This window comes from Conger conger, chromosome 2 (assembly GCF_963514075.1).
Source record: "Conger conger chromosome 2, fConCon1.1, whole genome shotgun sequence".
Lineage (NCBI taxonomy): Eukaryota > Metazoa > Chordata > Actinopteri > Anguilliformes > Congridae > Conger > Conger conger.
This window is the reverse complement of record NC_083761.1, coordinates 72,015,198-72,038,960: the sequence shown is the minus strand read 5'-3', so window position 1 is coordinate 72,038,960 and position 23,763 is coordinate 72,015,198. Positions and strand designations below refer to the sequence as shown.

General features: G+C 47.0%; 1 protein-coding gene across 2 annotated transcripts; it reads left to right on the top strand.

The window, feature by feature from the left end:
* The first annotated feature begins 540 nt into the window (after positions 1–540).
* rhot1b (ras homolog family member T1) lies at positions 541–23,390 on the top strand. 2 transcript variants are annotated; one of them, XM_061229997.1, is made up of 20 exons: positions 541–964; positions 3,130–3,188; positions 3,289–3,370; positions 3,610–3,653; positions 3,745–3,798; positions 3,911–3,963; positions 4,583–4,691; positions 6,140–6,241; positions 6,799–6,897; positions 7,303–7,411; positions 8,336–8,456; positions 8,996–9,080; positions 10,106–10,251; positions 10,824–10,924; positions 11,602–11,732; positions 12,246–12,329; positions 12,530–12,652; positions 14,243–14,445; positions 16,983–17,105; positions 22,072–23,390. In XM_061229997.1, the coding sequence occupies exons 1-20, from the start codon at positions 928–930 to the stop codon at positions 22,187–22,189; spliced, it is 1,983 nt and encodes a 660-aa protein (XP_061085981.1). In that variant the 5' UTR covers positions 541–927; the 3' UTR covers positions 22,190–23,390. The 2 variants fall into 2 exon arrangements, with proteins under 2 accessions (XP_061085981.1, XP_061085989.1); XM_061230005.1 differs by lacking the exon at positions 16,983–17,105.
* Positions 23,391–23,763: the final 373 nt, after the last annotated feature.

Here is a 23,763-nt window from a genome sequence, read left to right as displayed (position 1 = left end):
ATGAAGGAAGAAGGTGATATGAATGACAAAACATCAGCAATAACGTTATATGAAGAAACGTTATATGTTTTGATCCTGATTTGTGATACTTTGAGCCACACCCCTTTTCTATGTTGTTCAGTTTCAAGGTACTATACGACTGAAAATGGACCAGCTTTCTAAAATGATGAGCAAATTACAAGACCCTGTTACATTAAACTGTGATTGCTATAGCATTTCAGCATTGAAAACAAATATTGACAATTTTTTTAAGAAAAATATTTAAAATGATATAAAGAGATAAATAAAAAAGAACAAATCAAAGGCATACTTGCTTGTCTGACTTCCTCTTATATCATCATTTGGTATTTGTATTGTGCTTTTGTCTTGCTAATATTGGCACTTATGGTTTTCTTTCGTATACAATGATAAATACCGTAAATAAATGGCACTGAACAACAACTGGCCATTTCGATACATTGGTATTGGCACCAAACATAATTTTATAGCAAGTGAAATAGTTTGGTAAAACGCAAAAATTGTCCCATTCCACTCGCCGTTGTAGTGTTGGAAGTCAGCGGGCAGGAGGCGTGCGCGCGGAACATTCAGGAGACTACCGCAGAATGTCATAACTAGCTAGCTAAAAGATTAGCAGAAGGCGCAGTTTAACTTGGCCCTTCTGAAAATGCCGATGATATTGTTTAATAGTAAAGACTGCAGTTAAGTTTATGCTGAATTAGCGGACACTGCTAAATCACCAGAAGAGCCAGAATCCCTCCGTCCGGTTTGTCCTACAAACAGTGCCGACACTTTGGTGTTGTAGAAGTGAACTGCGTAAGGCCGGATTAGCTAGCTAGCTAGCTAAAGTACTGTGCAGTCGGGGAGCCTCGATGGTTTTTAATCGAGTAATTCACGTATTTTAGTCTGTAGACGAACACAGTTGAAACAATGAGGAAGGACGTAAGGATATTACTCGTGGGGGAACGTAAGTTTATTTCTGTTAACATGTCGCCACGGCATTCCTGAACTTGCTCTCTACAGTTTGAATGCTAGTTGTGTAACACAATGACAATGTAGCTATGTAGCCAGCATCAATGCTGCACACATGTTCGCCTAATGATGGAGTAGTAAGTTACCAGATTCAATAAATCAATGACCAACTATAATTCAGTATAGTCGATGGAGCCTACTGACATTCGTTCGACATCAATGAATGTGTAACCTCAGTTTTCTAACTTAGTTGTTGGCAAGTTGATTAACGTCGTAGTCTAACTATGTTAAGTCAAGTTGTTTAAGTTTCCTGACCGGTTATGCTTCCCGACCTTCTTTTACTGGCTTTAAGTGATTGTCAAGCTAATGTCTTAAATGAAAGTCAGCCACGTAATGCAGTTAGGGCTCTCTGTCTGCTGATTCTTTTCAAGCACAGTTAAGCTCTCTGAAGCTTTATAACCAGCTTTAGGTACTGGAACTCGATTAACGTTAGTTATGGATAGCCGGATATAGGCTATGCGATTTGCTAAATATTCAACCATTGAAATCTGGCATTGGCTAACCAGCTAGCGAGTTCGTCTTACAATATATTATAGCTATAAATCGTCGTGCAATATATGAAATGAATGTACTGTTTAGGCTTACCTGCTAAGGAAGGAGCTTGCGATTGTATGGGTGCCGTATGCATGCGCTGTCATGGTGTAAAAGAATACACACCCTATTGACGAGTAAAATTGATGGTAGTAATGTTACCAGATTTAATAAATGAATGACCAACTGTCATTCAGTGTGTGTCACCTCAGTTTGGATCAGTTGAACTTCAGGGTCAAAATCCATACTGTGCACTTGTTCTTTTACAGACATACTGTTTTTACAGACATACAGCGTTTTAATTCTGTCGCTACAAATCACGCATAACTTTCCATTGCAGCCGGTTGCTATTTTTGCAGACTAGGTCAAGTTTTGTTAGGCCTGTGTCCGTTTCTACAGAGGGCTCTATCACCATTGTCCAGTCCTGCATCTGTTTCTGAAGTCAACGCTATTTTTATCTTTTGTGTTGTGATGCCTTTGCATTGGCATACATAGGCTGCACTCGACTTTTGTCTCCCAAGGCCATTAGATATCCTCTTAGCCGCGCAGGTTCATGTCTCAGTATGATTTAGCGGTTGATCTGCAGGATTAATGAAATGGTTCTTGTCTCACCACTGCCAACATTTTAGAATTGGGTGCCTCTATGCTGGTGGTTCCTCACATTACTGAATGAAGGGAAAACCATTCTACAGTTGCACATTTCTCTACTGACCTTTGCTTAGAAATACAAGCAGACATCAATTACAGCCCTCTGCTTGGCTCAAGCTAATTTAATTTCGGACTACTTTGATATAGGACTTGATGGGATTTATGCTAGTAGTGGTGTTCATGGGCCAGCAAGGGGCAGTGATCACTCTACACCCAGTGGAAAGAGCTGTAACACAGTAGATTCATGCATTGGTCAGAATTGAACTCATCTGACAGTAAAAGGTCCCATGGCAATGTGGAGGTTTCCTGCTGTCCTCACAGGATGGCGAACCCTGTTCTTCTAACTTTTAACTTACCATTGTTTAATTGGCTGATTAAACCCCTTGCCCTTCACCTCAGTTTTGAGGGGTGACAGTTCTGGGGTCAAAGGGCTGCAGTGCTTGACACAGTTGGGTTGTTCTCATTGGTGGTATCTTCCCCACTATAATGTGCTTTGAGAGCAATGAAAGTAGCTGTGTAATGGAAATGCATCTCCCTCCTTATCCTCTACAGTGTTGTGTTGCATGCTGTAGAAGTCTTTCCCGCTGCTACAAGCGTTATGGAGTCCAGCTCTTAGAAACGTCTGTCAAGTGAACATGCTTGATGTAAAAATGGGTCTGTGGATGGGATGCAAGCTTGTTGCAATTTCTTGACCCACATCTGTCTCGCGGAGTAAAGATTCAGTCGCTACCATATTGAACTCTTTTTGTCCTGTAGATCTGTGTTAGAGCTAAATGGTAAATGGTAAATGGTTTGGGCCAGTGCTGGGCTGACATTGACTGCCTGGTGGGCTCTGGCTCCGCTTGGTATGGATGGATGTTGTTTTTGCTCAGTGTATTGATGCCGAAATAAGCCATGCTATTGCTATTGTTCTTTTAACAGCCAAAGTGGGGAAGACATCTTTGATCATGTCACTAGTCAGCGAGGAATTCCCAGATGAGGTATGACATTCTCTAAACCTTCCAGTTTTGTGTGCAAAAGTGTCCTTGTGAGTGTGTCTTCACAGATCCAGAGCTCAACCCATGTGTTTTTGTGAAACAGGTTCCTCTACGTGCTGAAGAGATTACCATCCCTGCTGATGTCACTCCGGAGAGAGTCCCCACTCACATCGTGGATTATTCAGGTAACACAGTCTGTCACTGATTAACATGCCGTTTACTTATTTTACAGAGATCTAGCATTACAAGGTCTAGGTTATCCATTATCTTTTGTTTGTAAATCACAATTATCACAGATGCTACAATTGATGATGAGCCATGTTGGCTAAGCCGGCACATTTACTGAGATGTTTATCAATGCGCACTGTCCCTGTAAAACTAAACTGAATAAAGTAGGTATAATTATTTTCTTTCACTTCCACAGAGGCAGAACAAACAGATGAACAACTATTCCAAGAAATATCAAAAGTAATACTTTAATTATAGATATTTTACCAAAAAAAAAGATATATATCTATTGGATTATTGAGGTAACACTTGTTCTTTCTCTCCTTTGCAGGCAAATGTAATATGTATAGTGTATTCAGTCAACAATAAAAAGTCTATTGAGAAGGTGAGTTTTACAGTTTCCTGCATTTAGTCCATATGTTATGTCCAGTATTTTTTCTGCTATGGTCTCTCAGTGAATGACGTTTAAAACGCACTGCTTTGGTTTTCTCTTGCAGGTGACCAGTCATTGGATTCCTCTTATAAATGACAGAATGGACAAGGATAGCAGGTGTGTGATGCGTTTCTGTGAAGCACGATACACAACCGTCCTGTGCAACGGCTGTGCGCCGGCGGTGTTTTATACGTGTGGCCGTTGTCAGGAGCAGTCTCGGCACTTTAACGTACTTTACTGTACGTGACCGCAGCCACGGAGGTTGTTGCGGTTGCCCGGGTGTCTGGATTAACTTCAGTTTAGAGACCTGACACTGGGCTCGTATCCTTTAACCAAGATTTACGTGCCCTCATTGCAGTTTGGTTGAAGCTCTCATTTCACTGCCCGGAGAAGCTGCCAAATTTCAGTGTGTGATTCAGACCGCAGTGGGGAGCGCGTAGCGGGGGAGTGGAGAGTGCTGTGATCAATGGCCTTACTGCAGGGCTACCGGTGTTTAAAAGACCCTGTGTTTGGGCCTCCCTCGTGTTGTTCATAGAAACCCGAAAACCGCATACTAGCATACTACCCATACTAAATTTCAGGCTAGTTTTCATTGAAATGTAGTATGAGCAGTATGCGAAGTATGCCGTTTCGAACACAGCCCGAGTCTCTGTAACCAAACAAACAAATCGCGTGTTTTGGCTGATGAGGGTTGATGAGGGGCTACAAAAGTGTTGCCTTTTGTTTTGGGATGCAGGGTACCCCTGATTCTGGTGGGGAACAAGTCGGACCTGGTGGAGCACAGCAGCATGGAAACCATCCTCCCCATCATGAACCAGTACTCGGAGATCGAGACCTGCGTAGAGGTACCGTGCGTTCGCTGGTTTGTGTGTTACTGGAGCGCGGGTTCACGCGAGGTAGTCCCGGGGCTCCGATTACTCACCGGCTGCGAGGCGATCTGTCTAGGGGTCGCTTCTGAAGCTCTCGCTGTTGTGTCACGTGACCGAGTGTGCGCGGCAGCGCTCTCGAGTCATGGCGGAAACGTCTCTCGTGTCGTGGAGGAAATGTCACCGATCTCCTCTGGAGACTCGCTCCAGGCATCCAGTGCGTTTCGTTTCGGGCTTCGAGGAGTGAAGCTGCAGTCACACCAGGACTTCCCCCCCCTTCCTTAATGTTGCATGAAGGGACTTGGTGTAACTTAGATTTATACGCTCAGTGAGCACTTTATTAGGTCTTTTTTCGACTTATTGGTCTTCTGCTGTAGCCCATCCACTTACAGTTATGATGCGTTGCCTGCTCAGAGATGCTCTTCTGCATACCACTGTTGTAATGTGTGGTTATTTGCGTTCCGGTCAGCTTTGACTGGTCTGGCCCTTCTTCTCTTCTCAGTGTTTCTGCATGCAGAACTGCTGCTCTCTTGTTTGTTTGTTTGTTCTTTTTCCACACCATTCTCTGCACCAGCAATGATTATACGGTCGAAGTCACTTTGATCACGTCCCCATTCTGACATTTGAGCTGAACCTCTTCACCACACGTGCATGCTTTTACGTATTTAGTTGCTGCCACATGGTTGACTGATTAAGTATGTGCATCATAACAAGGTGGTGTACAGGTCTACCTAATAAAGGGGTTACTGAGTGTAAGTGTTATGTGATTACTTTGTTTTTGTCGGGGGCTGTGTCTTCAGTTGAAAAGGATTGGTGGTTGAATTGGTTGTCGGATTATCGTTGGTACAGACTGCTTGCACGTACGTGCTTGTGCAACCTTTGTCTCTTTGAAGGCTGTGGCTGTTGTTTTAGTAGCGCTGTGAACACATTTGTATTTCACGGTCTCCTGAACATATTGTGTTGCAAAGTTGCAAAACCAGCACTACACACCTATCCATAAATGTCTTTAGATACCGGGCGTGTCCAGCGCCGATGCCTGGCTGGGTTTGGGTCGCAGACAGCTTTGCTTCTCAGCTTTCTGTCTAAGCCGTCAGACTGATCCTGGCCTCTTTAGCCCCCTGCGTAGACTTGACACCTGACCTGAGCCTCTTTCAGGCATTGACCTTTTTACAGAGACCATGTTGGCAGTCCTTTACCGCTGTACGTTTTCCATTCCCTAAAGTGGAGAGAATTTAAGCAGTCCCCACCATCACAAAAAGGCAACCACTGTGCCCAAGATGTGTGTGACTGGTGGCCTGCAGCTGATTTTGTCCTGGTATTGCATTCTTATACATATTTTAATGAAGGAATTTAGATTTTTTTATTCTATTTTTCTTCTGTTTTTGTTAACCCCTATGAAATTCACTATTCTATTTTTATTTTCCAAGTGTTCGGCAAAAAACCTGAAGAACATCTCGGAGCTGTTTTACTACGCCCAGAAGGCTGTTCTGCATCCCACAGGGCCCCTGTACTGCCCCGAGGAGAAGGAGGTGAGGGCAGCCCCACAGCCTGTACCTGGTATAGCAGTACATCCTGAGTCCACCAGCCCCGCAGCCTCTACCTAGTATAGCAGTACATCCTGAGTCCACCAGCCCCGCAGCCTCTACCTGGTATAGCAGTCACCGTTATTACCCTGCATCTCAGCCTCCTGAAGCACGCTCTGCTTCATGATTTACTGTCTGCAAGATGAAATACTCGCTTCAGGAGGAGCGGAGGAGAGCGGCGGTGGTGTCGAATAGGAAGGTAAAAAAATGTAGAACACGCAGGGAAATGGAAGAGATCCAAAGCAGAGGCTTCAGCAAAAATATACGTTTATTATCAAGACAAAAAAAGCTCAAGGCAAAGGAAGGTATTGGTCACAGGCCTTCATCGGTGATGCACAAAGAATAATGGTTCGGTGTGATGGGGCTGTAAAAAAAGTTCTCTGCTGTATTTGCTCTCCCTACTGTAGAGCATTGTTGTGTGCTCACAGATTCGGTTGCATTTGCGCGTTTACCTTTCTTGAACAAATGTGCATATTAAGCACGAATATGCCATTCATTCGCAGATGAAGCCCCCCTGTGTTAAATCCCTGACGCGCATCTTTAAAGTATCGGATTTGGACAACGACGGGATTCTCAATGATAATGAGCTCAACTTCTTCCAGGTAGGGGCCTTCCTCCTGGCCGGCTCCAATCTGCATTGTAAATCCGTCTCTGTGGCCCTCCCACGCGCTCTCTGCTGCATTCAGAGCAGACGCTGCAGCCTGCCTGGCACGGGTCCCGCCTCGCTGCCGGAAATGTCTCCGCTGCATCACCATCATTCACGAAACGGTGATGCTGGAAGAGTAGGCAAGTGTGTGCTTGCCATTGAATTACTGTCGAAGTTTTGCTCTTGCGCGGTCGCGTTTATATGTGCCAAAACTACACGCCCACCATTTTAAGTGGGTGAGTGAATACTTCAGGGCTTTGCTGAAGTCTGCCTCTTTGCCCTGGAGGAGAGGGCTGTCTCAGGCCCCTGCAGCTCAGTGCTGCTGTGTGAAACGGTGTGTGTGTGTGTGTGTGTGTTGCAGAGAACGTGTTTTAACACCCCGCTGGCACCCCAGGCCCTGGAGGACGTGAAGAACGTGGTGAGGAAGAACATGACTGACGGAGTGCGGGACAATGGCCTCACACTGAAAGGTGAGATGGAGGCCCCCCAGTGTGTCTCTGAGTCATGCGCCATGCTCTCCTGCTGGTACTGACGTAGGTTCACAGGCTCTGACGTAGGTTCACAGGTTCTGACGTAGGTTCACAGGTTCTGACGTAGGTTCACAGGTTCTGACGTAGGTTCACAGGTTCTGACGTGGGTTCACAGGTTCTGACGTGGGTTCACAGGCTCTGACGTGGGTTCACAGGCTCTGACGTGGGTTCACAGGCTCTGACGTGGGTTCACAGGCTCTGACGTAGGTTCACAGGCTCTGACGTAGGTTCACAGGCTCTGACGTGGGTTCACAGGCTCTGACGTGGGTTCACAGGCTCTGACGTGGGTTCACAGGCTCTGACGTAGGTTCACAGGCTCTGACGTAGGTTCACAGGTTCTGATGTGGGTTCACAGGTTTGGACGTCGGTGCACTGGTTCGGACGTGGGTTCACAGGCTCTGACGTAGGTTCACAGGCTCTGACGTAGGTTCACAGGTTCTGATGTGGGTTCACAGGTTTGGACGTCGGTGCACTGGTTCGGACGTGGGTTCACAGGCTCTGACGTAGGTTCACAGGCTCTGAGGTAGGTTCACAGGCTCTGACGTAGGTTCACAGGTTCTGACGTAGGTTCACAGGCTCTGACGTAGGTTCACAGGCTCTGAGGTAGGTTCACAGGCTCTGACGTAGGTTCACAGGTTCTGACGTAGATTCACAGGCTCTGACGTAGGTTCAAAGGCTCTGACGTAGGTTCACAGGCTCTGACGTAGATTCACAGGCTCTGACGTAGGTTCACAGGCTCTGACGTAGGTTCACAGGCTCTGACGTAGGTTCACAGGCTCTGACCCAGGCTCTCTGACCCAGGCTCTCTGACCCAGGCTCTCTGACCCAGGCTCTCTGACCCAGGCTGCGCTCCCGTTTCCTCAGGTTTCCTCTTCCTGCACACGCTCTTCATCCAGAGGGGCCGGCACGAGACCACCTGGACGGTGCTGCGGAGGTTCGGCTACGATGACGACCTGGAGCTCACGCAGGACTACCTGTTTCCCCCGTGAGTCTCTCCATTCACGTCTTATGGAGGAAAAAAACCTTGATCTAGGGATCTTATCTGTGATATAAAGACTTTTTCTGTGTATCGTTGATTATCCTTGTGTGTTTACTCTGTTTAGGCTGTATAGGGCATATATTGAGGGGGTGCTATATTCTGTAAGGCGTACATTTTGCATTAACGTACACTCAGTGAGCACTTTATTAGGTAGACCTGTACACCAGCTTGTTAATGCAAATATTGAATCAGACAATCATGTGACCGCAATTAAATAAAAGCATGCAGAGATGGTTAAGAGATTCAGCTGACCGGGAGGTGACAGTAAAGCAAATAACCACACATTACAGCAGTGGTATGCAGGAGAGCATCTCTGAACACACAATGCATCATAACTCCTTAGTGGATATGTAACAGTGGTAGAAGACTTAAGTCTAAAATACCCAAGTGCTCACTGAGTGTATTCAAAGTTGAAATTTCTGCTTTATGTGACTTATTTTTTTGTTCCGCTCTCCATTTAACCACAGTGTTTTGTCTTCTCCCAGGTTAAAAATACCCCCGGATTGCACCACCGAGCTCAACCACAACGCTTACCTCTTCCTCCAGAGTGTCTTCGATAAGCACGACAAGGTGACGGTCTGTCGAGCAGCACTATCCGCCCGTGCGGTCGCTCCCCGCTAATCTGTGGTTTGGCTGCGGTCGGCCCCTCCGATTGGCTTGGTCTCCCGAAAGCGTGAAAGTCTGTGAATAACTTTATTCTAGCGATAAGAGTTCTGTTTGAGGAAGCGGGCGCAGACCTGTGAAAGCAGGGCAGGTTGTTTAAAAATGGTCCCCAGGCCCGTCGTTATGTAACGGGAGTGTCGGCGTGCCTCTGGACCCGCAACTGACTGAACCACAGCCAACGGCGCACTGACTCTGATATGGGCATACACCCTGGGGTTATAAACAGGGCTGCGTCGCATATAAAATAAAATAATAAAAATAAAAATAAATTTCCATTAGCTGCACAAGTTACACTCTCAGGAATTGATTTTAAAAGGGAGTCGCTGATAATGTGGGTTCCTGCTGGCAGGCAGAATATTTGCCTTTGTGTAGCGGAGCACGGCCATATTGATTAAACTGTATTATGCGCATGTTATCGACGTGTTCCGCGGGCTCGGGCTGGGTGTGTTCCTGTCTGAGGTAACGTAAAGCTTCTCCTGCCCATTAGCTTAAGCTCAGAGAGCTCGCCCTCACTCCTGTAGCCTGCTCAGCTAAACGTCCGCCCTGGAGCTATGGGCGTATATCGTTCCGTTTACGTGACGCGATGCTGTTAGCCTCGCGTTTTACTGCCGATTCAATCAGATTGATTATTGTTTCCGGTGAGAGCTTGAATAGCTTTTGTTGAGGATGTTTTACACAGCCATTACTGGTTTGTCCGGCAAGCATTCTTTCTCACCGACTCGTATGTGACAATGTGCGACCGTTGACACTTGTGTGCTAATGCGTGACCTTTGACTCTCCTGTGTGCCAGTCTGTGACTGTTGACACTTATGTGCCTGTGTGTGACCACTGACACTTCTGTGCTAATGCGAGACCTTTGACTCTCCAATGTGCCAATGTGTGACCGTTGACTCGCGCGCCAATGTGTGACCGTTGACTCTCTTGCGCATCAGGACAGAGACTGCGCGCTGTCTCCAGATGAGATGAAGGACCTGTTCAAAGTGTTCCCCTACATGCCCTGGGGTCCCGACGTCAACAACACGGTCTGCACCAATGACCAGGGCTGGATCACCTACCAGGGCTATCTGTCGCAGTGGACGTGAGTGCGCGCCCTCCGCACGTGGAATGGACCTTTGTTCTTGGACGGGAAGCGTGTTACGGACCTTGCACACTCACCCCACCACTCGCACACTCACGTTTAGCAGGCTGAAGACCCTCCACAAGGGGGAGCTGTAGGCACTCATGGTGCTTCACGTCAATGACACTATCCTTGTTGTTCTGCTACCCAGTCATGGTGGAGACGTCTTTTTTAATGTGTTCCTTCTGCCCGTTAACCGTTAAGAAACAATACCAAGTACGCGAGGGAACTGAGTAGTGTTGTAGAGCAGGGGTCTCCAATCTTATCCAGAAAGGGCCGGTGTGTGTGCAGGTTGTTGTTTTAGCACAGGACTAAGACAGCTGATTCTACTCATCAAGGTCTTGATTAAAGACCACGATTAGTTCATTAGTATAATCAGGTGTGTTACTGCTGGGTTAAAACAAAAACCTGCACCCACGCCGGCCCTTTTAGGATAAGATTGGAGACCCCTGTTGTAGAGGGTGTTTATTGGCAGTGCTAGCTGTGACGCTGGGTGCCCACTGACTCTGGCTGCGCTCTTTGGTTGTGTTCAGGTTAACCACGTACCTGGACGTGCAGCGCTGCCTGGAGTACCTGGGCTACCTGGGATACTCCATCATCTGTGAGCAGGAGTCCCAGGCGGCGGCCATTACAGGTGAGAGGAGCCAGCCGTCGCTGTGTGGGCGTAATGTGCCGAATGTGACTGGGAGCAGGGGCTGCCCCTGTGTAAATCTGCCTGGCTCGGGACACGTCTGTGGCAGGCCTGGGTCAGATATGTCATTGTTTTGGTATTCAAACGCCGTTCTAGGTTTTGCTGTTCGTCCGGTATATTGGTACAAGTGAAGTGCTCTGAAAAAGTGCAGAAGCCTGCCTTCTGGTCCTCTTGGTTGGCCCCGTTGCGCCAGGCGTAATCAATCGAGCACTGAAAAGTAATGGAAAATCATTACGTGTTTGACCCGGGTGTGGCGTGTGGTCTGAGAATGGCTGGGAGTCGCACTACTGTCTGTATAACTGCCTGGCAGCTGTCTTGAGGGCGAGCGCAGGTTGGCATGAGGCTGAACCGGGTCATCGAGTAGGTCAGCGGTGTTCAGCTCTGCTGTCTGCGGGAGGGAGTACTACAGCTCCTCTCATCAGCTCTGTAAAAACCAGGCAGCCCCCGGAGCTGGGGAGGCCAGCTCGGTCAGTTAATCTGAGATGACGATTCGCGTGAACGAGGTGATAAAATGCCCAGAGTACAGACGTCGCTCCTCGGGTGACCGAGGTCGAGGAGGTCAGAGCGTTTTCGCTGGCGGTTCGCTGTGCAGTAACCTCTCTCCCCGCGCTGGCGTGCAGCGACGCGCGATAAGAAGATTGACCTGCAGAAGAAGCAGACGCAGCGCAGCGTGTTCCGCTGCAACGTCTTCGGCGCCCCGGGCAGCGGGAAGAGCGGCTTCCTCCAGGCCTTCCTGGGCAGAAACCTCACGGTGAGGGACGCGCGCCACCGCTCCCAAACAAGTGCAGCTCTCAGCCTGTGCCTCTTACCTCAGGTTCACGCGCGGGGCTGTCTGTAAGCATTTGGACTGTGGTGTATAGTTTGTTGTTTTGGCTTTGTACTGGAGCACGCTGGATTTGAAATTAAACGATGAGTGTGAGGTTAAAGGCAGATATTTGCGGACTGCACTGTAAGTGTGTGGCCTGATTTGCACGGTAATTAAGCCCATTTATTTTTCCTGTAAATGCAAAAACAAAAGGATAAGCGTGACTCATGGTGTCAGGTGCAGTGTTTAATTTATTTATTTGATAGAACAGTGGGCTTAATACAGGTGTACAGTTATGAAAATTGGACTGCAGGTGTTAGTAGATAGACATGTACCTGCCACTGATTGATTGATCAAGATTTTTGTGAGCCATCATTTGTGTTGTTGGGTGAATGGGAACGTTTTATTTTCTGTGACACCACTTTTTTTTTTTTTTTTTCTGCACCCTTTCCTGTATAGCGGCAGAAGACGATAAGAGAAGACCATAAGTCCTACTACGCCATCAGCACCACTTACGTCTACGGCCAGGAGAAGTATTTGCTGGTGAGCCGAGATTTCCACATTGTACTGGAGCAGATGAGTGACTCAGTTGAAGGGCACTCGCCAGTCTTCCCCAGTGTTTGTGCTGTCTCACAGATTTGACCGTTGAGGGGGAAAAAGTTTTCGTGTTTCTGGCTTAGCCAGGTCACCCCCCTGCTCATGAGCGGGTCGACCTAAAGCCGGGTTTCTCCCTCCCCTCTCAGCTCCACGAGGTCTTCCCGGAATCCGAGTTCCTCTCCGAGTCGGACATCTGCTGTGACGTCGTCTGCCTGATCTATGACCTCAGCAACCCCAGCTCCTTTGAGTACTGCGCCAAGATCTTCAAGGTGCCCGTCTGTTCCCATCCCACTCCTAACGAGTCCCCCAGTTATGAGAACATGTAACCACTTGTTTGTCTGTAATAGAAAATCATTGATTTTAGAAGGTGTTGTGTATTAACCATCGTTGCCCAATATTTTCTTTCAGTAGGCGATGGTTGTATGTGTAAGAATGGAAATGGTGTTATGTCTGCCCCAGACTTAATAGCAGCATGCTTTTCAGTATGCACTAAAGCACTAACTTCTGTTTAGTTCATTACTTTACTATCCCTACTAGGGAAAGGCCATTTGCAGCAATACTGAAAAACAGTAAAACATGGTAAAAACAACATTACATTACATTATTGGCATTTGGCAGACGCTCTTATCCAGAGCGACGTACAACAAAGTGCATACCCATAACCAGGGATAAGTTCGCTGAAAGACCCTAGAGGGAAGTACAATTTCAACTGCTACCTGTACAACAAAGATAAGGACGAGGGCCCTTTATTTTTATTTTTATTTTTTTTTGAGAACAAAGAAACAAAGAAACAGCAAAAGTGACCAAAGTTAACTATCCAAACACTGCTTACCTAGCCAACTAAAAATACCGATACACAAAGCAAGTCACAGAGACAACAATTAACAACATTGATGAATACACAACAGTCACCAAATTGCATAATAAACTGAAGGACGCAATATAGATACTGTATATGGAGACGCTATAAACAAATACGCGCAGGATTTCTTATAGGTCTTAGGTTTAGCAAGGTTATTGCACTAGGTATGAATGAGTTTTTATATCTCTTGTTCTTTTACCTGGGCCTCATAAACCTTCAACCTTGGAGAGGCGTCTGAAATTCCTCATGTCGAAGATGGTCTGGTCAGACTGCAGTAGATCTGCAAATACGAAGAACCAGCTTAACAAAAAAATTCAGAAAGGAGGACATTGTTGTTGACTCATGATCTTACGGGCCATTTCAATAGCCTTAAACAAACATTGTTGTTATGTACATTGCGATTTCCAAACAAGCAAGAATAGAGAAGGCGAGAACAGAGGACTTGTAAAACCATCATTCCCGTTTCTACATTAAAAACATTTAGACTTTGCAGGCAGTACAATCTTTGGTTAGCTTTTCACCATGCTAATATGATACTGATTTGAACTAATGCTTTTGAGGAGTAACCACACATGATCACTGATTAATTCGCAAGTGGTTTTTCTGCCATCCAAGCAAATTGTCTTGTGAATTGTGATTTCAAGACGTCCAAGACAAATTTACAGTGACAGGTTCACAGAATTGCACATTTCCTGAGAAAAAGCACGTTTGGTATCTTTGCAGTAGGTATCAGTGGGTTTGAGTTTGAAGTTGTAGTTGAAGCTGTGTTAGCTGGGGAAGCCCGTCAGCCCGTTAGCCGTGACCCGTGACCCGTGTCCCGTCTCCCGTCTCCCGTCTCCAAGACAAATTTACAGTGACAGGTTCACAGTATTGCACATTTCCTGAGAAAAAGCACGTTTGGTATCTTTGCAGTAGGTGTCAGTGGGTTTGAGTTTGAAGTTGTAGTTGAAGCTGTGTTAGCCCGTTAGCCGTGACCCGTCTCCCCCCGCGTCTGCAGCAGTACTTCATGGACAGCAAGACGCCCTGCATGGTCATCGCCGCCAAGGCCGACCTTCCGGAGGCCCAGCAGCTGTACAGCCTGTCCCCGCTGGACTTCTGCCGGAAGCACAAGATGCCCCCGCCCCAGGCCTTCACCTGCAACACGGACGACGTGCCCAGCAAGGACGTCTACATCAAGCTCACCACCATGGCCATGTATCCGTGAGTAGTCCCAGCCTCTGTCCCGGTGTCCCCCCCCGGTCTCTCACGTTCCTATTGGCCTTTCAGTCCTCCTCTCCACCCTGTATGTGTGAATGTGTTTTGTGAAATGGCCTTATTGTCTTTACCCTTCTGTGGCACTTTGGCTGCGTGTTGGTGTAGGGTGTAGGGTGTAGGGGTGAGGCTCCTAGCTGGAAGGTGGAGGTCTCAGTGCCTAGAAGTGGCCATCGCAGTTTGTTTGGGCAGTTCTGGGCTGCCTATTTTTTTTAATTATAAACAAACACACAAGAATTGTGGATCTCTGTTGCTGCAGCCTCACAATTCAAACCGGAGAGTGTCTCCTGGCAGTCTTGCGGGCTCAAAGTGTGCCTTGATTACCTTAGGTGCGGCAAGGCCCGTTTTTTCAAAGGGGCCGGTTTGTGAGGTGGTGGATTTCCCTTGAAATTGACATTTTGAAGAATTCAGTTCTTGGCTCATAGACTTGCAGTAAGGCGGATACAAGGACAGGATTGATATTTGAGCAGTCTGAGGGCTTGCTGTTTCTTTCATTTAAAATACAGTGTAATTACAGTGTTAAGGAGTTTGGAAGACTGCATAAGAAAAGCAGTAACTTCATATTATGGACCATTTTACATAGTCTGCTGCGCTGGTCTCTGTTTCTCCCAACTGGAAACAGAGTGGAAGAAGCCATTATACCTGAGGATGTGGCTCAGCTATGTCAAATCTGACCAGATTTACAGATGACAGACACCAGAGATTGTGTATTTTGCCCATTTTCTCCTTTTTTTACACAAACGAATATTACTAATGTAATGTTGACAGAGATGTGGGAGCCTAGATTTTGAATAGTTATGTTCTCCGTTGGTTAGCTTGCCAAGTGTTTTGTAATGAGTCAACTCTGATACAGATATTGACTGTATGAGATCACAGCACACCCCCTGGTGCTGCCCAAATGTTCAGCTTTCATCTGAGACAGGTGATTGTTTTGTGTGCTCACCCAGTGACGATCTAAAGGCCTGCGGCTTAGAGTCTGATCTTAAGTTGCTGTTGTGGGAGGCTTGACACCATGTTTTCTGTGAGTTTTGTATTTAGCTTTAGCATTCATGAAAGCCATGTCAGTTCCTTCATGATTTTGGTGTTTGATGACTTTTCTTATTTAAAAACAAATATGGAATGAAAAATGTGTTTTGTGTTTACTCGGCTTTCCCTTTGTCTAATATTATATTTTGTCTTGAGATCTGAAACCATTCAGTCTGGCATATGCCACGAGTCCAGGCTTAAGGAGCACCTTGACATCAATATCCGTTTATACACTCTCAAAAAGGATGCATTAATATCCAACACATTGCATTGCATGTTGCATTGTGCGTTATTTAGCTGACGCTTTTGTCCAAAGCGACTGACAGCTGATTAGACTAAGCAGGGGACAGTCCCCCCCTGGGGGATCTTATCATGGCTACACCGGGGATTGAACCACCGACCTTGCGGGTCCCAGTCATGTACCTTAACTGCTGTAGGCTGCCAGACAACGGAATGTAGTCGGCGGGATTTGAACCTGCGCGAATTCAAACTACTTTGATGCTACTTTCCACGCATTTTGTGTCAAAGGTACTACTTTTGTGTTTCAAATCTATGTTAAAAATGTGTTACAAAGACAGATTTTTGAAAGTGTTGAAAGTAGCACAAATTGTGTTATCTTTAACTAGACATGGAGGTGTGTTACAAACAATGCATAATGTGTCAATTTTTAACACATCTGTTTTGGGAGTGTGTAATCGGCATATAACTATTTCTATGAGGCTGTTTTAACTAACATTGTTGTGTTCAGTAAAGAAAACATAATGCCTTCCGATGTTCTTGGTGAGAGGCTTTGGGGCTGTTATCAGGAACCGCAGTTTACTGCAGTATTTTAGTAGTTGATTTAATATGGAGATAAGCTCATCTTGTTTAATTTGGATCACGCCAACCCTGCTTTGATGGAATCAAATATTTGTAAAAGATACGGCTATGTTTGAGTCACCCAGGTCCTTGTTTTGCAGCCGTAAGGTGTTCTGACCTTTCTCTCCCTCTGTTTATTCCTGGAGTTTGTGGAGTGAGTCACCTCTTTCCCCATTAGCACACACTGCGTTAGTGTTCTGTCTGAGTGACTGTACGTGGGCTTTTTCTTCTGAAGTTGTTTTTCATGTTTACTGTTTTCCAATGTGCAGTTGTCAGCTGAGAACAAAAAGCGGTGGCATTGTTTAGAAAACTCTTTCATTAGGACTCTTTATGTGCTCCCGGTATGAAGTCACCACTGCCCAGCACGTGATTCACCTGGTACTTTACTGTGTTTCTCACAAAAAAGACTTGGATGTGCTGTGGGTTTTGAGCATCTTGGGGGAGGGGGGGTGGGGGGAGAGAGACGATTGCTGTACCCTGCATTGGTAACTCTCCGTGAGGTCACGTGTAACTTTAACTGATTGCCTGTGTCAGCTCTTGTTGGGGTGTGGTGGGGTGCGGGGCTCTCTCTGCGACTGACCTGCTCTTCTCTGTCTCTGCAGTCACGCCCGGCTGCGCTGCATGTGCTCCTGTAACCGGTGCACCTTTTGCATCTGTCACAACCTCCTCAACTCAGAGCTCCTGCAGTCAGTAAAGGCCAAGCTCTACACAGCCGTTCTCAGCAGGTCCTGGCCCCCCCCTCTCGCACCCCGGGCCCCCCCCCCCCCCCCTCCCCCGCGCGGGGCCCACGTACAGAGCTTCTTTGTGTTTTTATTTGAATTAACGTTTGCTCTTTTCTTTTGAAACGTGCTTCCGTTCTTCTGCTTCCTGACCCCCTGGTTTGCTGCCGAGAGCTGTCACCAGGCATTTTTCCACTGCATATCTATCCACAGCTGTGTCCAGAGTCCACTTTTAAATGAGAGTGCTTTAGCTCATGAGCGCAAAGTGGGATTGGCTTTAATAGTCATCCGCGAGGGTTCGCTCCGACGTTATTGCCATTAGTTCTTTCTTGGAAAGAAATCGATCCGACTTATTGATTTGAAACTGGCTCTCCATAAATCCCGTCTGTGTGAGCGGAGAAAAAAAACCTAAATGGGAGCCTTAAGACCCGGCAGCATTTTCTTTTCTCATTCTTACGCAGTGTACTGAAAGGCGCTTTTAAAGCAGTGACGTGCCCCTGCATGACATCACTTTAATTAACAATGAAGTTTAATTGTTGATTAAAAGCTGAACACTTGCTCCTGCCCCATGTGTCGGGGTACAGTCAACACAGCCCCGCCTCTCCCCGTGTATGTGCTAATATGAGGCTAAATACGAATGACTGTCTGTGAAGGTTTTAGTTTACCCATCATGGATGAGTAAGCCATATTCACGTATGTGAATCCGGGCAGTGAGGAAGAGTGCATGTGACTCTACGCCACCCCATTCTATTGGCTGCAGCCTGTCAACACGGACCTGCTTAGCTTCCCCCTTCTGTTGACCAATCATGTCAACCCTTTCCTCCTGCACGGTGTAGTGTTAAACAGTGTCTCGTCTTATCAGTATGTGTGCTCTGCACTCCGTTTTGGCCTTAAAGGCATGCAGTTATAATGCACGTAGTGGTGTAGGCAGTCACTGCATGAAATTATTTTGGCTTTTGTGATATGGATTATGATAGGACTGCATGGATGCGTGACTTCCGCCCCTTTGTGAGTGATGCGTGTACCCTCGGCTGTGCGCAGCATGTCGAGGTTCATGGGTTTAAATGGTTCTTTTGCAATTCAGTTGATCACCTCAAGAAGTGGTTGGATATGCAGTTTGGAAATCTGTACTGGAGAGACTCATCTTTCCAGTGGGAGAAACATACGTTTGTAGCCTTTCTGTCATCAGTAATGATGGCTGTGTTTCTTCTCAACGACATCGAGCTGTTTACAGGACACTGGAAACCTCATAGAAGTCTTCTTGATATAATACACTGACCACTGTGGTCCGCTATCGAAGGGCTATAGAACGATGGTCTTTGTGATTATGTTGTGGGGGGGTCATCAGGAAAAGAGGGACCTATAAAACTGAATTCTATGCCGTCTCCCATGTCCAATTTATCTCCGTCGTCCTCATCAAGATAACAGACCTTTACTTCGATGGCGGGTTTACGCATGAGAATGACCTTCTATGACGTTTCCACTGTGGCACTGTGTGTTGCCATGCCGTTTAATGTCACTAACACAGCCGCAAGTTGAAACCCACAAGAGACGGCATCATCATTGGGCTACAGCCAGTGTTGGGTTGTATCAGTCCTAATGCCTGAGGACAGAAGCTGAAGAGAGGGACTTGGATCCTTTCCCAGCAGTCAACGGGGAAGCCTCCCAGCAATCACACAAATCAGACAAATCATGAAGCCAATTTGGACGATTAATTCAAATTAATTGAATGGCTTGTGTGAGGCTGTGAATAAGCTCCCATCTGTTTTGCTTAAGTGTAATCAGGCCATTGAATGCTACATTCTTGGATGGCTCTCTTGCTAGTCATCTTGATGGTTTGAAAAAGAGGCTGAAGCAGTTTGAAATGGACCCCACTGGGAAGTGTCATGGAGTCAGTTCCTTTTTTTGTGATTCGTGTTCTGTAATGCTTTTTTCATTTTTCCCCTTGCACTGTTCCCCCTTCACACAGCTGCTGGTGTGTGTACGTGTGCGTGTGCGCGTGTGTGTGGGGGGTGTGTGTGGCCAGCTTCTCATGCTGTGCCTGCCAGTGTCTAACACTAACACTCTAACACCGTGTCCGTGTGGTGCCTCTCTAACCTTTAACCCATGTCTGTGTTTTTGACTGAGGGGGGCTGGCTCAATGGGGGCACAGGGCTGGCAGGCGTCACCCACCAATCGGTGAAGCGTGCCTCTCGGAGATTGAAACACCAAGCATTCTTGGGAGCGTTTGCGTGTCCACGCCCGCTTTGATTTACCGGACACCCCATCTGGAGAGCAGACGATTCGTGTGTGTATCCGCGGATACAGCCGGGCTTTAAAAAGCTAAACAACAGCGGTGGCAGTCTCATTTACATCAAGTCTTTTCCATACTTTTTTCACCCCCTCCCCTTCCCCCCCCCCCCTCCGCACAGTCCAGAGGCTGCTTCGATAGCGCGAGGCTCTCCTGAGAAATGAAAGCGGAGGAGACTGCGGGTAGCCTGGTCTAATACATAAGTAATCGCCCGTGGCCAGGGAAAGTGAGCTTTCAGAAACCCGCCGCTAGTTTTCATTACGCTCTGGGTTCAAAGGGGGCCGTTCGGGCTTCAGACTCCATTTGACATCCGCTCCCGTCTTGACGTTTCATTTTCATTAGCGCACGCTAGGCGCGGAGGCGCGTGCGTCTGAGAGGCCCTCCCGCTGTGCGATGCGTCACGACGTGTGGACGTGGGTAATGCGGTCCTGAAGCCCAGGGGGCCTGGAGCCTGCAGTGCAGAGTGAAGCTGACAGCCCCGCGGAGCAGCTGCCTCTCACGCCTCACCGTTTGTGTTGCGCGTCAGCGCCGTGCCGTCTTCAGTTACGGTCGACGTTTTGAAGCGTTAGAGTGGAGTTGTGTTAAAGCGGGTGTTAACGGGCTATTTCGAGGCGGCGACACAGTGAATGCTGTTGAGGTGTTGGGTCTGCGGGGTCCTCCCAGACGGACTTTGATTGGTTGGTTCGACGTGAGCCGCTGAGCTGGAGGTTGACGGCCTGCTGCGTTTGCACTGCCGTCCGTGTTTGTTTTGAAAAGTGGAAGTGGACTTTGCCCTCAGCTTAATTTTTATCCAGCACGAACAAATCTGTAATCTCTTGCAATTACTTATCTGTTGCTAGTCGGAAATCATTTGAAGGCTCTGCTGTATAGATATTATTTTATGGTTATGTCATCCGTTCTGTCAGTGGTGCTAGACCAGGGGAGAAGTGTAAAACATTGCAATTCCACAGGCTTTCAGAAACTGCATTAAGGTTGCAAACGGTATTCGCCTGAAGGAGGTGAATGGTTTTCCAGTGCACCTGCTGCAGTGGGGGGGTGTTCTCAGAGCCACCAGCAGAGGGCTGCATAGAGACAGTGTGTCGTCTGTAGTATTGTTGTTGAACTGTATCCTGCCTGTTTGTGTTGAGAGATCCTACCCTGCTCCTTGGGCTTGTCTGACGCAGAGTTTGGGCTTGTACAGGTTTATGCAGTTAGGCGTGTAGAGTCCGTCATATCTGGGAAAAGACCAAACAGAGGCTGGGTAACTACAGACCTGTACAGGACAGCGAGGCCACACACGGATGTGCCTCATGACTTTTACCACCTCTTTATTTGGGTTTATCTTTCCTCTCCTCATTCATCCCTCCATCTCATCTTCTTCATTTCAGCATGGTGTTGCAGTTCTGTGTTTGTCTGTCTGTGTGTGTGTGTGTGTGTGTGTGTGTGTGTCTGTGTCTGTGTCTGTGTGAGCGTCTGTGTCTGTAAGCGTCTGTGTCTGTGTGAGTGTCTGTGTCTGTGTGAGCGTCTGTCTGTGTGTGTGTGTCTGTGTGAGCGTCTGTCTGTGTGTGTGTGTCTGTGTGTCTGTGTGAGCGTCTGTCTGTGTGTGTGTCTGTGTGAGCGTCTGTCTGTGTGTGTGTGTCTCTGTGTGAGCGTCTGTCTGTGTGTGTGTGTCTCTGTGTGAGCGTCTGTCTGTGTGTGTGTGTCTCTGTCTGTGTGAGCGTCTGTCTGTGTGAGGCTGTGCGTCTGTCTGTGTGAGTGTGTGCATCTGTGTCTGTGTGTCTCTGTGTTTCTGTGCCTTCTCATCCCTCCTCCTGCCTCCTGTGCTGATTTCTGCAGGCCTGAGGCTGATGTAAGACAGTAAAGGAGGCTGGGGTTTTAAACTGCCCGCAGGTTTATTCATTTCTGCTTCTCCACTTGATTTGCCTGACAGGAGAGTTGAGTATCTGTGTGCAGTGGACCGTGTGTGCCAGGAGCAGACGGCGCCATAAAGATGCCTGTCATTCAGATGTGCCACAGAAATTATCGCAAACGTAATATGCTTCCAGAGCCAATCTGTGTATGGAGCAGACCTGGCATTGTTCCTGTTAGGCCGTATAACTGTGTGGCACCGGGCTATTCGATTCAGTTCAATTTTATTTGTATAGTGCTCCGTACAGAAGACAAAGACACTTTACAGAGTAACAGGAGGGAAAATGCCAGACCTGATCCCCCATATAACATGCACATGAGGTGAAAGAAACTCCCCAGTGGGGGCAGAAACCCTCAGTCAGCAGCTCTAAGTTTATGTACAGAGAGGGTATCAGGACCACTCTGCCCTCTGTGTGAGTGACTGCTACTCCGATCTGGCTTCACCCCCCCCCCCCCCCCACCCCCATTTTATCACCCATGCTATGTTCTCTGTGTCTCCCCCACACCATCAGCAGTGTAACTGTGTCCCTTTCATTTGTGCAAACCCGCTGCACCCCTACCTTCCTTTCTGGCGTGTGGATGGGGAGTTCTTTGGAAAGGGGAGGGTGGTTGGGCAGAGGGAGGGGTGAGTACTCCAGACTGCGGTTCGATCAGTTCTGGATTTGCAACGTGAAGGTCTCTCCACTGGATCAGACTGCAGTCTAGAGCCTTCATCTCCACAGTGAACCTGTGCCAGATCTAACATGTCTCTCTCTCTCTCTCTCTCTCTCTCCCCCCCCCCCCTCTCATATACAGACACATGACGCAGGCGGATCTGAAGAGCTCCACGTTCTGGCTGAGGGCGAGTGTGGGGGCGACGGTGTTTGCAGTGTTGGGGTTCGCTATGTACAGGGCCCTCCTGAAGCAGCGGTGATGGACTGGAGGGCGCGTGTAGTCCTCGCAAACAGCCCCCTCCTCTGTCCCCAAAAACCTGTCAAAAACCACCTTCTAACCACATTCTCAAATCAAGAAAAATACAGTAATTTAAAAATATTTAATCATGCATCTCAAAGCAAAGATATGAAATGCCTCCGTCTGTAGCCGTGGGTGTTCTGGTTATTGGTGCGCTCATGGAACATATTGTGACTGACGGTTGCAATCAGATTTATTTTCTGGGTTACGGGTGGTTTTAAATTGTGCATACTATTTTTATGGCTCAGGATTAACTTGTGGAAAATAGACGTAGAGAAAGCCTCAAGGGATTCGCCACTGCTTTAAAGACAAAGGGACTGAATGCCGTGTAAATACGTGTACATATCGGCAGCGTACTTATGACTGCCTGTCAGATAGAACAAAATGGCCTAACCGACTTTAAAGCTTGTATGTAACACAGTGGTTTAACACAGAACTAACACAGTAAAGCCATGTTTTCCGTTCGTATTAGCGCCCATTTGAAATGTTAATTTATTAGCCCCGTTTTCCTTTCTACGTATTCAGTTATTGGACATGGAAGCAGACGCTGCTGAATGGGGTTTTATTTTATGTACTTATTGACCGTTTTGCGTGATACTGCCCCGTCCGATCTACGAGCAGTAGTGGCCCCTCCTCCAGACCAAGCCAGCAGTTCTGCTCCTTCCAAACGATCTCCCCGTGGTCAAGTTTCTCCACCCGGCTGGAGCTTCTGTCACACGTGTGTCTGTGTGTGTGTGAGTGTGTATATGTGTGCGCTCCTCTGTCTGTGTGTTCGGTTGTTCAGGCTAAAAAGGTGTGCAGCTATTCTGTATCATATCCAGAGGTGCAAAATCCAGGTCCAGAAAGTATAAGTCCTCCTCAGTATTTAATTCCCATCACTTGAATTCGCTAATTGGCACAATTCTTCAACCAGGAAGTAGAGCTAATTGGTGAAAATCACCTGGCCGAGTTCATGGGTGGAAGAAACACCAAGCAGGATTTTACACCTCTGGTTGTATCGTTTCATATTTTAGTTCGTTTTTTATTTTATTATTATTAATACTACTATTTTAGGAACCAGCAACATCTTTAGTCATGTCTCATTTACATTTCCCCCCCCTCAGACACCAGAACGGTTTCTGGCGTAATGTGCAACATTTACAATAAACAACTGTGTGCTGTTACACTGTCTCTTGGGTTTTATTTCACGCATTATTATGGCCATTAAGATGTTCTCATGAAAGTGGAAGCTTTCGCGAATTTATTTTTAATGCATAGATCTTGTTTTTTTATTGCATGCAGCTCGATACTTTTAGGATAAAGACTCTATACATTTTTATTAACCTTTTTACTAAATTCTATGGAAGCACCAATGGCAAAAAAATAAGCCGAAGAGCTTTAAGGTATATTTTGGAAATCTATAAAGTTTGAAATGTCCAGTCTTCATCTGCATTTCAGGTAACTTGAAATGTACTTTGACTGATACAGATAGAGTATAATACACATTGAAGTATTTGCGATCGTTTATAATTTGATACGATGTTTGGCATAACCAGG

What these genes read in the sequence shown, in the direction of transcription:
- rhot1b (XM_061229997.1), top strand. Translation starts at nt 928, where the DNA reads ATGAGGAAGGACGTAAGGATATTACTCGTGGGGGAAC. An exon ending in TATTCCAAGAAATATCAAAA is followed by an intron (nt 3,654 to 3,744) that starts GTAATACTTTAA and finishes TCTCCTTTGCAG; the next exon opens with GCAAATGTAATATGTATAGT. An exon ending in ACTGCGCCAAGATCTTCAAG is followed by an intron (nt 12,653 to 14,242) that starts GTGCCCGTCTGT and finishes CCGCGTCTGCAG; the next exon opens with CAGTACTTCATGGACAGCAA.